Source organism: Epinephelus lanceolatus, chromosome 22, assembly GCF_041903045.1.
Source record: "Epinephelus lanceolatus isolate andai-2023 chromosome 22, ASM4190304v1, whole genome shotgun sequence".
Taxonomy (NCBI): domain Eukaryota; kingdom Metazoa; phylum Chordata; class Actinopteri; order Perciformes; family Serranidae; genus Epinephelus; species Epinephelus lanceolatus.
In genome coordinates this window covers 7,177,029-7,194,523 of record NC_135755.1, presented here as the reverse complement: position 1 = coordinate 7,194,523, position 17,495 = coordinate 7,177,029, and the positions used below count along the sequence as shown (strand labels likewise).

Here is a 17,495-nt window from a genome sequence, read left to right as displayed (position 1 = left end):
ATTTTAGTAGCAATGACAGGATAGCAGTGTTCATATGTTGAGGAATTTTGGAATTGCGGCTAATTTCCTTCACATCCTGATGAATAGAGGTGAAATTGTGTTCCAAAAATGTTTGAAAAATTCGGCGGGGAAGCCATCTGGACCTGGTGATTTATTATTTGGCATTTGACTTTATTCTCAAAATCTCCGAATTTTTTTTTCTTAAATATGCCCCTAATACTCCGTCGTACCCTAATACTCCGTCGTAATTTACAATATATACACATTATAATAAAGATATGGGATATATTCAAGATAGCACCACCCGAATGGCAGCTGGTTACAGTAGTTCCGACCCCCCTTCGTGGATGTGTGCAGTATGTGGTTCTGCGCGAAGCAGTGGCTAATGTGGCACCTTTCATGATCTTATAATTACGAGATCCTTATCTTGTAATTATGAAATCTTTTCTCGTAATTATGAGAAATAAGGTGTCTAATTTTTTTTATCCAGTGAATGCAATGCGCTTCCATACTCATGTCATTCCCAGTACATGAAAACATGGTTTATGCAGCAGTGTGTGCACAGAAATAAGGGAAAAATTGTGTTTTGTATTGATTTTGTAAGGCACAGTACATTTTAAATGTGGGATGGTTCCGTATTATACGGCACAGCGGCAACCCTACGTAAGACCCAAACACACTTGGGTAAAAAGGAAAACAACAAATGCTGTGAGATGGCAGTCAAAGGTGACAGAGGTTTGATCAAGTTGTCCGAGGTCTCAGGTGTAACAGGTGGTGTGGTCGCTGTTTTATTTCCGAATCGCTCCAGAAAAGAGGATTAGCAAACTGTTAGTGTACCTTTCCGTACCATTATGATAGGAAAACATCTTTTGTGGTTCAGCGCTGGAAGCTGTGTCTATAATTCATGCAAGGTATCATGGGGGCTAAGAGTAATGTGGATACAAAGCTGGGTTTTCCTGAGTAAAACACCACATTTGTGTTGAAGAATCTTTTATATAATTTCATTTTATTTACTCAGGGTGCCAGTAATAAAACTTGTTGCATGGCAAACTCTCACATCCTATGGACAATCATTCTCACATAATTCACTTTAGACTGAGCACATAAAGAGCCACACTGTAGCCTCCAGACATGATTTCTCTGTAACGTGTGTGTGTGTGTTTCCTTTTTCCTGCAGACGTCCAGCAGCTGTCGGTGGTTAAAGAAGAGGTTCCCCCTGAGCAGCAGGAGTGGAGCTCCAGTGTGGACCAGGAGGACCCAGAGCCTCCACACATTAAAGAGGAACAGGAGGAACTCTGGATCAGTCAGGAGGGAGAGCAGCTTCAAGGGCTGGAGGAGGATGATGTCACCAAGTTCACATCCACTCCTGTCCCTGTGAAGAGTGAAGATGATGAAGAGAAACCTCAGTCCTCACAGCTTCATCAAAGACACACTGAACAGATGGAAACAGAAGCAGAGGGAGAGGACTGTGGAGGAGCAGAACCAGCCAGGAACTTAGATCCAGATACACATTTACAACCAGAGACTGATGACAAGACTGAAGAGTCTTCTGAACCAGAGACTGATGACAGTGATGATTGGAAGGACACCAGAGAACCTCAGTCAGGTTTAAACTCTCTCAAAAACCATCAAGTCTCTGTCAATGATTTGATTGTTGGTGAGAAACGATTTAGTTGCTCTGAGTGTGAGAAAAGATTTCGTTACAATGCAGATCTGAAGAAACACATGAGATCTCATACGGGAGAGAAGCCATTTACCTGCTCTGAGTGTGGGAAAAGATTTGGTTACAGTGGAAATTTGACGAAACACATGAGATCTCATACGGGAAAGAAGCCATTTAGCTGCTCTGAGTGTAGGAAAAGATTTTGTTACCGTGGAAATTGGAAGAAACACATGAGATCTCATTCAGGAAAGAAACTATTTACCTACTGTGAGAGTGGAAAAAGATCTCATACAAGAGAGAAACCATATAGCTGCTCTGAGTGTGGCAAAAGCTATGGTAGAAATGGAGATCTGAAGATACACATGAGATCTCATACTGGAGAGAAACCATTTGGCTGCTCTGAATGTGGGAAAAAATTTGGACATGGCGGAGATTTGAAAAGACACATGAAATGTCATTCAGGAGAGAAACCCTTCAGCTGCTCTGAGTGTGGGAAAAGCTTTGCTCGAAATGGATGTCTGAAGAAACACACGAGACGTCATACAGGAGAGAAACCATTTAGCTGCTCTGAGTGTGGCAAAAGCTTTACTGTAAATGGAAGTCTGAAGGAACACATGAGATGTCATACAGGAGAAAAACCATTTAGCTGCTCTGAGTGTGGAAAAAATTTTAATCGTACTGGAAGTCTGAAGGACCACATGAGATGTCACACTGGAGAGAAACCATTTAGGTGCTCGGAGTGTGGGAAAAGATTTGGTCACAGAGGATATCTGAAGAAACACATGAGATCTCATACAGGAGAGAAACCATTTAGCTGCACTGAGTGTGGAAAAAGATTTGGTCGAAAGTTAACTCTGAAGACACATATGAATTCTCATACAGGAAAGAAACCATTTAGCTGCACTGAGTGTGGAAAAAGCTTTGGTCTAAAGGGAGATCTGAAGAGACACATGAGATCTCATACAGGAGAGAAACCATTTAGCTGCTCTGAGTGTGGCAAAAGCTTTAGTCAAAAGGGAGATCTGAACATACACATGAGATGTCATACAGGAGAGAAACCATTTAGCTGTTCAATTTGTGGGAAATCATTTACACAAAATGGACATTTACAGACACACTTTAAAATTCATGACAGAGATAAGTGATTCAACTGTTCAGTCACCTGGCCTAAGGAGACCAGAGAACCAGCCAGCTTTGGGCGGGGTCAGACTGACACAGACCCAAACGTTTATGTATGTATGTTTTTAAATGTATGTATTTACTTACTTACTTACCAAGATCAGTCTTGTACAGCCAGGTGGAGTATTTCCCCTCTGACAGCCAAGCTGGGTCAAAACCTGTCATACAGTGGTAACTGAAGTTTTACTGCTTGTCAGGGGCAGGGCATGGAGCACTTTGGCTCTTTCCTGTACTTGGATCCAGAGCAGGAGAGCTACTCTGGCTGCTACTCGCAGGAGAGCAAGTGCTGCCATTTTCACCACCCTAAAAGTCCACAGATGACCCGACCACAATTGATACCAAACTTAACAGAGGAGGACCAGGAGGAGAAGAACTCCCCCTTCACGCAAAAAGAAAACAAAAAAGCCATCTCCTCATTGCAGTCAAATAAATCACCCAGTGAAGAGGAGTTCTCTCCTGAATTTTATAAGGTGTTAAAAAAACATGCTTGTCCCTCTCTTTAAAGATGTTTTGAATTTGGCAACAGAAACTCAAACTCTACCAGATTCCTTTTCTATGGCTTTAATAATGGTTATTCATATGTAAAATAATGACCCCAAAAATGCTTCTCCTATAGGCCTATTAGCCTTCTAAATGCAGACTTCAAGATTATTGCCAGATTAAACAGGTTCCTCTCCAAGTTTATCACTATAGACCAAACAGATTTTATGAACAAACATTTCTCAGCTGATAACCTCTGCAGACTTTCCAACATCATTCATTTAGCAAACACTAGAGATGAACCCACTATTGCACTCTCATTGGATGCGGAAAAGGCCTTTCACTGCCCCGAATGGCCATATCTCCTAAAGGTCCTGAGCAGATTTTGGGTTTGGTGCGTCCTTCATTAACTACCACGAACCACACGCAAAGACAGCCACAGATGGTGTAATATCAATCCCCATTACATTACAAAGAAGCAGCAGACGGGGTTGGCTGCTTTCTGCCAGGCCTTTTGTCCTAGCAATAGAGCCACTGGCACAAGCAGTGAGACAAGACCCAGACATAAGAGGTGTCCAGGTTGGTCAGTTAACACACAAAATTAGCTGATTGGCTGATGACACAATTTCATTTCTGACACACCCAGCCCAGTCTCTTACCAGATTACAATCTCTTCTGAACAGTTATACTACAATATCTGGCTACAAAGTGAACCATGAAAAGAGTGAAACACTTCCTTTGACCAAAGCCAAACAGTGTGACCTGAACGGGTCAGAATCCTTTAAATGGGTTCCAGATGGGTTTACATACTTGGGTATCCGGGTGGATAGCAATCTGAAGAATTTGTTCAAACTGAACTGTCCTCCACTGATTCAGAAAATAGAGGATGATCTAAACAGGTGGACAGACCTACCCCTAACCTTATTTAGCAGAGTCAGTTGTATAAAGGTGAACATTTTACCTGAGGTTAATGTACTTATTTCAATCACTTCCTATGCCTCTCTCTAATACTCTCTGTAAAACTCTGAACAAAAACATAATCATATTCATCTGGAATCATAAAGTACCCAGGGCGAGCCTAGAGAAGTTGGATCATAAAATGGGTGGCCTCTGACTCCCTAACCTAAAATTTTACTACTGGGCAGCACAAATGAAATTTCTCCTATCTTTATTTGAATGATCCTGTGCGCGGGGGGGGGGGGGGGGGGGGGGGGCACTACCTGCCTGCCCTGACGAGGGTGGAGGAAGCATCAATGTCAGAACAGCTTGTTTGCTACTGTGGATGCCATAATTTTCTTCATCTGCTCTATCTCACCCCCAAAAAACTACATCGGCATAAACCTACATTTTCAATTATCAAACGAGGGAGCAGTGTTACATCGGTAGCACATATACTAAAATTGCAACAGGCAGAGGAACATGTTCGAATCCAGCTAAAGGTAAACACAGGCGTTCATTTCTCCTTTCCGTTATGTTGTCAGATAATAAAACTAACAATCCGAGGACGTATTTGGCGTTGTTTGATGCTGTCTGAGTGCCCTATTATTTAATATAGCGAGCGCTCACGGGCTGAAGACAGGTCAGCCCTAGTTTTGTACTGGAGAAATATCAAATATTGAACATCCTATCACTCATTTAGACAAAAGTAGATTGGAAAATAGGGCCCAGGTTGCAAAAAACATTAGTTCCCCTTTAAAGGCTGGATGTCACCATTCTGATGTTACACTTATGGATTCCCTGTGTAAACTGTCTACTAATATTAAGTGATCTTAATTTTGTGTCCTTGTGTACATGGTCTGTGTGGATTTTATCATTGTCTCTCTTTTTCCAGTTAACTAATGGATTAGGGTATACACTGGAAAGTGCCTCGATAAAGCCACTCCAAGGATTTTTTGCATCTTTCCATCATGTTTCTGTTGCTCATGTTGCCTACTACTTTTTGCATTTTGTTTTTGCATGTGTGAAATCAAATGAACTAAACTAAAAATCAACTGGAACACTTCAATAAAAGTCATTCTTTTGAATAAGTGTATTTTAATCATTTATCCTCTTGAGTGTGTGTTTTTGAGTAAGCCCGGAATTCCGAGTAACACTTCTGGACTTTTATTTTGAAGCTCATTAACTCATTTACGCCGGAAGCTGTACTCTTTACTGTTGCGGACGTCACACCGTTTGAACAAGATGGCGTCTGATAGAAAGGTGTGTTAGCAGAGTGTCTTTGTTGTGTTTTTAAAGTGTGAACATGTCTAAAGTCCAAATGCTGAGAGCGTAGGTGAAGCAGCGATTAACTGCGGCTGCTGAAGAGATATTTGGGCTGGTTGAAAGAACGATAGCAGAGTACGAGGAGGAACTTTGTCGATCAAAAGAGGAGAACGAGCGACAACGGAAACTAATGGACGCTGTTTCCAACCCTCAGCTTCGGTTACACAGAGCAGGTTTGTTCATTAAACATTACAAGTTCATTATTAATAATATAACTGCAGCTTTGTTCAATAAATATTCAGTCTGTCGACGTTTATACGCCGCGTTAGCTTCTCTGGTGCCGTTAGCTTCTCTGGTGCCGTTAGCTTCTCTGGTGTCGTTAGCTTCTCTGGTGTTGTTGTCTTATGGAATCCGGAAGGGTTCCAAACGTCTGTTTTGTCGTCCGTCCTAACGCGTCAAATACACATTAAGACGACAGAAATGTCCTGTTAACAGGTACATTTCTGACGTACCAAGACGTTTACTATTGGGTGCAGCCATTTCACCAGTTTCGGAGGGGAAGCTGATGTAACAGTATTCGGTACATTGTATTCACATAAGTGTCCACTAGATGGTAGAATTAAATCAGAGTACATTGAACATAGTTTTTAGTCATCGATTCTGAGTGTGTGATATATGTGTGTCTTATATATTGTTGCCAGGCAACCACCCCATGACGTCCTCACACTAACCTTTCCCTGTCATCATTCTACCATGTTTTTTGTTTGTTTTGTTTTTCCACAGTAAGTAGAAGCTAGTTACTAAAATGGACAGGCAGAGGGTACTTGCTGCAGCTCTGGTTGATACATTGATAGATTCACTATCAGACATTGAATGTAAGAAAGCACAACTAAACAGTCTAAACAGTTCCTGTTAACTGCTTTACCACTGTGTCCATGCAACATAATTCAGATAGACGGGGTGGGAACAATGGGTTAACAATGAGTTAAACCTTGTTTGTTTAGGTTTCCTTATATTAGTGATCATGTTATTATTATGCAGTCTATAATCATCTGTCCTATGCCTGATGAATTTTCTTATCATTCTTTTTTAGCTTAGATTTAGCTTACATTGGAGCCATTATTATGGGCTGAAATATGTGCCACCAGAAACTGAATTTGAATCATTTATATTTGAATTTGAATTTCTAAACTTCAATAATTGCATTGAAAAACTGAATCTGAATAGTATAATTTGAAATTGAATTTATTTCTATATATCTTCACATTCAGTTCTCACAATTCAGTTTCAATTTACTGTGACAGACATCCGGGTAGTTTAAGGATGAAGGAAGAGCAATCGAGCGCAGATACACAGGACTCTTCAGCCAATCAGCACCTACGATTTTGAGCATGTAGGAAAAAACGCTTGCGTTGATCCATACACCATACACCATAGACCATAGGCTCGTTCGAGATGAACTGCGCCTCGCCTGAAAAGTAGACGAGAGCAGGCGGCCACAGCGGGGGGCGGTGACAAAAAGCTGTGGTGAAGTTTAACAGTTTCCCGACAGTTTCCAGCAGCCTTCAGTCACTGCATACAGGAAGTCACAGACACACTAACATCCTGTCTGGAATGATGTCAATTCATTAAAAAAGTGATCAGGCCCATATATCAGTTTGTTTTCACCATCAGTCACACAACATATTTTCTGTTCACAGAATAAACCTTCAGGTCAGACAAATACAATCTTAATCTCTAAAATACAAGAAAAATGAGTAGTTTATCTAAAACGTCATCTTGTTGAGTCGACATCTGAACCAATGAGCTGTTAGATCAGGTGAGAGCCAGGCGGTGCAGTCAATGGAGAGCAACTGCTCTAAAAACTGCGGCCGCCTCGCGCTCGCGATTTTATCGCCGTCCACTTTTGTAATACGTCAGAGCAAGTCGGGATGAAGTCGGACACAAAACTAACCGGCATGCATTGTGCGCCGATCGCCGGTGATTGAATCTGCGCAGGACTGGCTCATCTCGAACGAACCTAATGCTGCATTCTATTGGTAGCCAGAACCGGGATTGATACGGTTTCCGGTCCGGAACGGTACAAAAGAACACCCGTTCTACCAGGAGGTCTCGTAATCAAAATTTGTGTTGGAAAAAAAGTCTGTGCAAGCTTACAGCGCGCCGCCATGTTTTCCGGACTGTTGCAATGAAAGGCTTTCGGATCAGACGTGTCATACGGTCATATAAATCCGACAAGAAATGACCGGCCTGGATTGCCAAATGAATGTGGCATTAGAGCCAGGCACTGCAGTTGCTCTCCACCGACTGCACCGCCTGGCTCTCTCTACTTTTCAGGCGAGGCGCAGTTCATCTCGAACGAGCCTATTGTCTATGGTCTATGGATCAAGGCAAGCGCTTCTTCCTACATGCTAAAAATCGTAGGTGCTGATTGGCCGAAGAGGAGTCCTGTGTATCTGCGCTCGATTGCTCTTCCTTCATCCTTAAACTAACTTAAACTACCCGGATGTCTGTCACAGTAAATTGAAACTGAATTGTGAGAACTGAATGTGAAGATATATAGAATAAATTCAATTTCAAATTATACTATTCAGATTCAGTTTTTCAATGTAATTATTGAAGTTTAGAAATTCAAATTCAAATATAAATGATTCAAATTCAGTTTCTGGTGGCACATTTTTCAGCCCATACATTATTTCCATGTTCTTGATCTTGTGACTTTACCCTGAATTGTACAGTAAGTTGTTAAGTCTGCTTTAATAAGAGCACTATAAATGAATCATCAATCATTTTTCTTAGGTTTATAATAATGATAATTAAAATACAACCATATGGGCACTATTCATAGCCACAGCTGTGCTTAATGGTCGCATGTAATGACATCTTTTCAGTGTAACGACAGACTGTCTCTTAAGTGGCAGGTGTAATGAGTGGTAAAACAGGCGCACATATTGAAACGCAAACAGATTTAAGTGTGCCTCTCAGTCAATTCAAGTTGCAGTCAGTCAGTCAGGGTGTCAGTGAGCGTGTGAATGGCAGTCCTGCATGTTGGAGTCTCCGTATCCATGGCAGCGATGACGCTGAGTGATGGACCTGCCATTCTGTGTCATGCTCCTCTGCAAATTCTGATTTAATATTTCTCTGCTATGTTCCATGAAATTCCTTTGGTTTAATGTTTCTCATGTCATTCCCAGTACATGAAAACATGTTTTATGCAGCAGTGTGTGCACAGAAATAAGGGACAAATTGCGTTCTGTACTGATTTAGTAAGGGACAGTACATTTTAAATGTGGGATGGTCCCGTATTGTACGGGACAGCGGCAACCCTACGTGAGACCCAAACACACTTGGTTAAAAAGGAAAACAACAAATGCTGTGAGATGGCAGTCTGAGGTGACAGAAAAGAGGATTAGCAAACTGTTAGTGTACTGTTCTGTACCATTATGATCTGAAAACGTCTGTTCTGGTTCAGTGCTGGAAGCTGTGTCTATAATTCATGCAAGGTATCATGGGGGTTAAGAATAACGTGGATACAAAGCTCGGTTTTCCGGAGTAAAACACCACATTTGTGTTGAAGAATCTTTTATATAATTGTATTTTATTTACTCAGGCTGCCAGTAATAAAACTTGATGCATGGCAAACTCTGGCATCCTATGGACAATCATTCTCACATAATTCACTTTAGACTGAGCAGGTAAAAAGCCACACTGTAGCCTCCAGACATGATTTCTCTGTAACGTTTGTGTGTGTTGTGTGTGTTGTGTGTGTGTGTGTGTGTGTGTGTGTGTGTGTGTTTCCTGTTTCCTGCAGACGTCCAGCAACTGTTGGTGGTTAAAGAAGAGGTTCCCCCTGAGCAGCAGGAGTGGAGCTCCAGTGTGGACCAGGAGGACCCAGAGCCTCCACACATTAAAGAGGAACAGGAGGAACTCTGGATCAGTCAGGAGGGAGAGCAGCTTCAAGAGCTGGAGGAGGATGACATCACTAAGTTCACATCCACTCCTGTCCCTGTGAAGAGTGAAGATGATGAAGAGAAACCTCAGTCCTCACAGCTTCATCAAAGACACACTGAACAGATGGAAACAGAAGCAGAAGGAGAGGACTGTGGAGGAGCAGAACCAGTCAGGAATTCAGATTTGGACAGACATTTACAACCTGAGACTGATGACAAGACTGAGGAGTCTTCTGATCCAGAAACTGATGACAGTGATGATTGGACGGAGACCAGAGAACCTCAGTCGGGTTTAAACTCTCTGAAAAATGATCAAGTCTCTGTCAGTGATTTGGTTGTTGGTGAGAAAGGATTTAGCTGCTCTGAGTGTGGGAAAAGATTTGGTCACAGTGGAGATCTGAAGAAACACATGAGAACTCATACAGGAGAGAAACCATTTAGCTGTTCTGAGTGTGGGAAAAGATTTGGTCACCGTGGAGATCTGAAGAAACACATGAGAACTCATACAGGAGAGAAACCATTTAGCTGTTCTGAGTGTGGGAAAAGATTTGGTCACAGTGGAGATGTTAAGAAACACATGAGAACTCATACAGGAGAGAAACCATTTGGTTGCTCTGAGTGTGGGAAAAGATTTAGTCGTTGTGGAATTCTGAAGCAACACGTGATGGCTCGTACAGGAGATAAACCATTTAGCTGCACTGAGTGTGAGAAAATATTTTGTTACAGTGGCGATCTGAAGAAACACATGAGATTACATTCTGGGGAGAAACCATTTGCCTGTTCTAAGTGTGGCAAAAGATTTGGTCACAGTGGAGATCTGAAGAAACACATGAGATTTCATACAGGTGAGAAACCACTTAGCTGCTCTGAGTTTGGGAAAAGATTTGTTAATAGTGGAGCTTTGAAGAGACACATGAGATGTCATACAGGAGAAAAACCATTTAGCTGCTCCGGTGGTTACTGGACTTTTACTGCTACAAATGTGTTAACTAACTATGCTAAAGCTTTACAACCTATTCAGGGCTGCCAACGATAACATTAACATGACAAACAGCAAGGCTACGGCTAACAAGTTAATGTACTGACACTCTTCAGACAGACATGCACAGACACACACACACATATCGGACAGCTTTTCAGTCCTTAGGCACTAACGGTAGCTCATGTACAACACAGGTACCACACAGAAACTTTTACAAAGGGTCATAATGTGCTTGTAGTGGCTATCAAATCGCCAGCGAAAGTTGTTTACACTGCGGACACGGAGAACAGCTGTTAGTGCCTGCTCTCATGGGACAAAGATCCTCTGAGAAGAAAGACAGTTCACTCTGCTCTGCCGCCAGGAACAAACTGGGAGGCAAAGATCCTCTCTGAGGAAGAGGGTTCACTTTGCTGCAGGGTTCACCAAAATGTTTTTTGTTTTTTTTTTCTTTTTAATAAATTGAACACACATTAAAGAACATACAAGATCCTGTAGAGAATTAATACATATAATACAATACAATAAACTCTGTCAAATTAAATGAAGGAAGAGGATTTTTTTAAAGGCAAATATAATCATGGGGATTTATGTAAAAAAAATACATAGAGACATATGAATAGTTATATCAGGGTTCCTACGCAAGTATGGAAAGTATGGAAAAGTATGGAAATAAATTTGATCAATTTCCAGGTATTAAAAAGTATGGAAAATGAAAAATAAAGTATGGAAAAATATTTATGTTTCCAGACTATTACCACTGTTTTAAAATACTGTTTTCTAAAATAGAAAATTAGGTATTTCCAAAAATAATTTCATCAATCCGGATCGTGTTTTATGCCAGGCCAAGCACAGTTTGTGTGAGAACAAACATCTCAGAAAACATACCGCCCCTTTTACCTGATTGACAAGTGGGATGTCCAGTCCGCTGCCCCATGACCCTCCTCCAGCCCCCCAGGTATCAAGTTTCACTCCAACACTGCACCTTTGACAAGAAGATGAGTTTCACGTGGTTCATAATAGGTAGATGCAAGTTTTTGGATGGATGGCTTGACAGTACTGTATATAAATACTGGCTGGCCAAGGATTCCCAATTCACACACAGAGCTAGATGCAAGCTTTGTGTGAAATCGTTTGACATCGCCAACAAGGGGTAGAAGGCGATTCTGAGCCACATGAAAGGATAAAACACCGATGTCTCGTTACTGCATTGCTTGCACCCAGAGTCCCAACCTTTTTGCCTCAGCCCAAACACTGAACTTACCTGAGTTTTTATTTGCATGCCATTATGGTACTTGGCTACAATCGCCTATTAAGAATAATTAAATATGATGTGAAATATGACACACTGTTACTCAGATGTCGCATATTCTCTGAAAATAAAAAAAATGCAGAGTAGTCTCGAAATTAGGGTATGGAAAAGTATGGAATTTTGAAATTCCAAATGTGTAGGAACCCTGTTATATAATTAAACATATGTAGGCTATGTTAGGTGAATACTCTTGTCAAATGCATAGTGTTGAAACATTTAATTTTGATCTTCCTTTGTCCATTTAGACTTTATTTTATCATAACAATAACAATTAATATTATGAATTGTTACACATTTTAATTTAATTTTAATAACATTCATCACACAGCATTTTGTGGAAAAGTCAAATGTTCAGTTTACAGTCTTATAAACTCAGTACTGTTTTTCAACACATATATTTTGTCTTCATTCAGTGTAGTTAGCACATATTGTTATTGCGCCATTGGTTTTGGCATGATGCCCCAATAAATTTGTATTTATCAAAGGCCAAAGTGGCCTTGCCCTTAAAATGACTTAATTACAGGCCTGCGTTCCGTACCATTATGATAGGAAAACGCCTGTTCTGGTTCAGCGCTGGAAGCTGCATCTATAATTCATGCAATGTGTCATGGGAGCTAAGGATAACATGGATACAAAGCTCGGTTTTCTTGAGTAAAACACCACATTTGTGTTGAGAAGAATCGTTGATATAATTTTATTTTATTTACTCAGGCTGCCAGTAATAAAACTTGATGCATGGCAAACTCTCGCATCCTATGGACAATCATTCTCACATAATTCACTTTAGACTGAGCACATAAAGAGCCACACTGTAACCTCCAGACATGATTTCTCTGTAACGTGTGTTTGTGTGTGTTTCCTGTTTCCTGCAGACGTCCAGCAGCTGTTGGTGGTTAAAGAAGAGGTTCCCCCTGAGCAGCAGGAGTGGAGCTCCAGTGTGGACCAGGAGGACCCAGAGCCTCCACACATTAAAGAGGAACAGGAGGAACTCTGGATCAGTCAGGAGGGAGAGCAGCTTCAAGGGCTGGAGGAGGATGATGTCACCAAGTTCACATCCACTCCTGTCCCTGTGAAGAGTGAAGATGATGAAGAGAAACCTCAGTCCTCACAGCTTCATCAAAGACACACTGAGCAGATGGAAACAGAAGCAGAAGGAGAAGACTGTGGAGGACCAGAACCAGCCAGGAATTCAGATTTGGATAAACATTTACAACCAGAGACCGATGACAAGACTGGAGAGTCTTCTGATCCAGAAACTGATGACAGTGATGATTGGACGGAGACCAGAGAACCTCAGTCATGTTTAAACTTTCTGAAAAATGATCAAGTCTCTGTCAGTGATTTGGTTGTTTGTGAGAAACGATTTAGCTGCTCTGAGTGTGGGAAAAGATTTGGTTACAGGGGAGATCTGACGAAACACATGAGAACTCATACAGGAGAGAAACCATTTAGCTGCTCTGAGTGTGGGAAAAGATTTGGTCACCGTGGAGATCTGACGAAACACATGAGAACTCATACAGGAGAGAAACCATTTAGCTGCTCTGAGTGTGGGAAAAGATTTGGTCACAGTGGAGATGTTAAGAAACACATGAGAACTCATACAGGAGAGAAACCATTTAGCTGTTCTGATTGTGGGAAAAGATTTGGTCGTCGTGGAATTCTGAAGCAACACATGATGGCTCGTACAGGAGAGAAACCATTTAACTGCACTGAGTGCGAGAAAATATTTTGTTATAGTGGAGATCTGAAGAAACACATGACATTTCATTCTGGGGAAAAGCCATTTAGCTGTTCTGAGTGTGGGAAAAGATTTGGTCAGAGTGGAGATCTGAAGAAACACATGAGAATTCATACAGGAGAGAAACCAATTAGCTGCTCTGAGTGTGGGAAAAGATTTAGTCACAGTGGAGATCTGAAGAAACACATGAGAACTCATACAGGAGAGAAACCATTTAACTGTTCTGAGTGTGGGAAAAGATTTAGTCGTCATGGAATTCTGAAGCAACACATGATAGCTCATACAGGAGAGAAACCATTTTGCTGCACTGAGTGTGAGAAAAGATTTAGTCATAGTGGAGATCTTAAGAAACACATGACATTTCATTCCGGAGAGAAATGAAACTCAGCTGCTCTGAGTGTGGAAAAAGATTTGGTTACAGCTGTGATCTGAAGGGACACATGAGATCTCATATGGGAGAGAAACCATTTAACTGCTCTGAATGTGGGAAAATGTTTGGTTACAGTGGAGATCTGAAGAAACACATGAGATTTCATACAGGTGAAACCATTGAGCTGCTCCGGTGGTTACTGGACTTTTACTGCTACAAATGTGTTAACTAACTGTGCTAAAGCTTTACAAGCTATTCAGGGCTGCTGACGATAGATTTTTTTCTGACATCTAACCAACTAACCCATAGAGTGATGGACTTTGAATATTTATCGAGGATCATTTCAGACCATTCCCCACTGACACTGTCATTGTTAATATTTGAAAATATCCAGGGACCATATACGTGGCAGCTGAACCCAACTTTGCTCAAAAAAGCTGATTTTTGTAAATTCATGAGAAACCAAATTAAGTTTTAGACAGGTCCTCAGACTCTGTAGTGACAACAACCAAAGCAGCCAGATCCACACTGGCCTTTGTGAAAGATCTAAACCTCTGTGACTCCTGGGGACACTTTCACCCCACAACTAGAGACTACTCCTTCTATTTGTGTCTCCATAATTCCCATACGGGGATAGATTTTTTTCTTACATCTAACCAATTAATCCATAGAGTTATGGAAACTGAATATTTATCGAGGATCATGTCAAACCATTCCCCACTGACACTCTCATTGTTTATACTTGAAAAAATCCAGGGACCATACACGTGGCAGCTGAACCCAACTTTGCTCAAAGAAGCTGTGAAACACACTGTGCCTTTTCCCCCAGTAGCTTTGTATTGTGGGACACAATGAAAGCCTTCTTAAGAGAGCAGATAATTTCTCATACCAATAGTTTAAAAACACATGGCTGAAATGAATGAGCCTGAGAAAGAAGTCCTATGTTTGGAAACACTCAAGGGAGACCTACTAAACTTGAGTAAACAAAAAGCTCAAATATAACCTCTTGAACATACACAGAATAAAAATAAATATTCTTTGAACCAAACATACATGCTATGAATTGGGGGGAAAAGGCACAGAAAGTCTTGGCTTGGCAGTTGAAGACAGGGGAGAAATCGAGGATTGTTAATTCTATGGATACTTAAAATGGGACTGTAGCAAGAAACCTGAATGAAATGAATGGTTGCTTTAAACACTATTATTCTGCATTATATACATCAAAGTCCACAGATGACCCTACCACAATTGATACCTCTATACCACAAACCACGCGCAAAGACAGCCACAGATGGTGTAATGTCAACCCCCATTACATTACAAAGAAGCAGCAGATGGGGTTGGCCGCCTTCTGCCGGGCCTTTTGTCCTAGCAATAGAGCCACTAGCACAAGCAGTGAGACAAGACCCAGACATAAGAGGTGTCCAGGTTGGTCAGTTAACACACAAAATTAGCCGATTGGCTGATGATATAATTTTATTTCTGACACACCCAGCCCAGTCTCTTACCAGATTACAATCTCTTCTAAACAGTTATACTACAATATCTGGCTACAAAGTGAACCATGAAAAGAGTGAAACATTTCCTTTGACCAAAGCCAAACAGTGTGACCTGAACGGGTCAGAATCCTTTAAATGGGTTCCGGATGGGTTTACATACTTGGGTATCCGGGTGGATAGCGATCTGAAGAACTTGTTCAAACTGAACTGTCCTCCACTGATTCAGAAAATAGAGGATGATCTAAGCAGGTGGACAGACCTACCCCTAACCTTATTTAGAAGTCAGTTGTGTAAAGATGAACATTTTACCTGAGGTTAATGTACTTATTTCAATCACTTTCTATGCCTCTCCCTAATAGTCTCTATAAAACTCTTAACAAAAACATAATCATATTCATCTGGAATCAGAAAGTACCCAGGGCGAGCCTAGACTACTGCGCAGCACAAATGACATTTTCCTGTCTTTATTTGAATGATCCTGTGCACCTCCCTGGACCCAAATTAAACTTCCTGACCTTGATGAAGAGGCGGGAAGTGATTTTATTTATGAATGGAATTCAAAAAGTATTGTCAGTAAGGCGTGGAGGAGGTGTTTCACTGTAACAGAGGTTCCAGGTAGTGTCAATGCCAGAACAGCTTGTTTGCTACTGTGGATGCCAGACTTAAATTGGTCAATCATAATTTTCTTCATCTGCTCTACCTCACCCCCAAAAAACTACATAGGCATAAACCTACATTTTCAATGATTTGTTAAAGATGCCACATTCCTGAGGGCACCATCTTACACTGCACGTGGCATTGTACTAAAGTAACATAATTTTGGTATGATATATGCGAAATATTGACCAAAATCATGGATACACAGATCCCATTAGACCCAGGACTCTGTCTTCTAGGAAACATAACAAACTTGAAACTAAATCAGAGTTCCAGGAAATTCATTGATATTGCTCTTGCTGTTTCCAGAAAATATATCGCATTAACCTGGAAGTCGGATTCTCCCCCTATTTTGAAATAGATATCAGAAATGATGAACTGTATACCCTTGGAGAAGAAAAGCTACCTTTATCAACTTTGAATTTGCTGTGACCTTTGACCTCATCCATGATAGGCTTATGTTAGCGTTGAGATACAATAATTGAGATATTTTAGTGACAAGCGTGTTACAACATAATGAATTTGTTTGATTGTGTTGCCTTTCTTTAAACATTTGTTTTTTTTGTAATTTACTTCATTACTATTATTTTGATTTATTGTCATTTCCTATTTTCTTCATTCATATGTAATTATTCTTTCATCCCATAATATTTTTGTTTGTTTTTCTTTTGTTTTGTTTTTTAACTGTGTATCTTTTATTGTTGAGTTTTAGTGGGAATAAGTTGTACTGTTCTTGTGAAATTAAGAATTGAAAATAAAATGTTCAAAAAAAGAAATTACATGCCAAGGTGTAAATAAGATAAATAACATAAGGCTTTTTAGTTTGTTTAATAAAATGACAAAGTATACCCTGTTCTATAGGAAAGGTAACTTTAAATGACTTCTGTTGTGATCTGGTGCTATATATAAAATGAAATTCTATAAAGTTAACTTGACCTTCAAGGGGGGGTGAGGGTGCTGTTGGAGGGGTGGGGCGCTCCCATAATATAATGATAGGGGAAACACTGAAGCTGCTGAGCGATCTTCATGACTCAGCCTTCATTTGGAATTGTGTCTTATCAGCTTTACTCTCCCAGTTTGTAGAAGCAGACAAGAGAACTGGCATGGTTAGATTGGTTCCAAAAGTCACACAATAACACAAACTAACTGTCCAATCTAAGGGCAGCTGAAGACCAGCGGCTCATTGTGTTCTGTGAGGTAAAATTACTGATTTTTCTGTGGAGTCTCGTTGCTTTTAGGAGAGCATCATGTAACTGCATCAGTTTTCAGTTGTAAAGGGCTGTCTGACAGCATGGTTAGGTGTTGAAAAAAATTTAAATGTAGTGTCCACACAAGGTTCACAAAGGCAGTGCATGTGAAACTCTTGGTTGGTTGTTTTTGTTGTGTTTCTACTTAGCAGCAGTAGTATGAGTCATGGGGTGGATAACTGATCAAGAGCTCTAATCAGAGCTGATCTGATCGATGGA

At 40.7% G+C, this 17,495-nt stretch overlaps 4 protein-coding genes across 4 annotated transcripts in view; all 4 read left to right on the top strand.

The window, feature by feature from the left end:
• The window catches only part of LOC117245847 (uncharacterized), a 301,333-nt gene extending 296,815 nt beyond the window's left edge, over window positions 1-4,518 (top strand). The window contains exon 2 of the mRNA XM_078163882.1: window positions 1,178-4,518. Coding sequence (XP_078020008.1) covers window positions 1,178-2,808 — 1,631 coding nt within the window. The 3' untranslated portion in view covers window positions 2,809-4,518. The remainder of the gene's footprint in view (window positions 1-1,177) is intronic.
• Window positions 1-16,920, top strand: part of LOC117245839 (uncharacterized) — a 110,950-nt gene extending 94,030 nt beyond the window's left edge. Inside the window, exon 5 of the mRNA XM_078163848.1 lies at window positions 12,638-16,920. Within this exon, the coding sequence (XP_078019974.1) occupies window positions 12,638-13,884 (1,247 nt within the window). The 3' untranslated portion in view covers window positions 13,885-16,920. The remainder of the gene's footprint in view (window positions 1-12,637) is intronic.
• The window catches only part of LOC117245837 (uncharacterized), a 277,287-nt gene that overhangs the window by 193,507 nt on the left and 66,285 nt on the right, over window positions 1-17,495 (top strand). The gene's annotated exons all lie outside the window — the stretch shown is intronic.
• On the top strand, window positions 5,493-12,027 carry LOC117245860 (uncharacterized). Its single transcript, XM_078164700.1, has 3 exons — window positions 5,493-5,757; window positions 9,336-10,427; window positions 12,011-12,027. The coding sequence occupies exons 1-3, from the start codon at window positions 5,715-5,717 to the stop codon at window positions 12,025-12,027; spliced, it is 1,152 nt and encodes a 383-aa protein (XP_078020826.1). The 5' UTR covers window positions 5,493-5,714.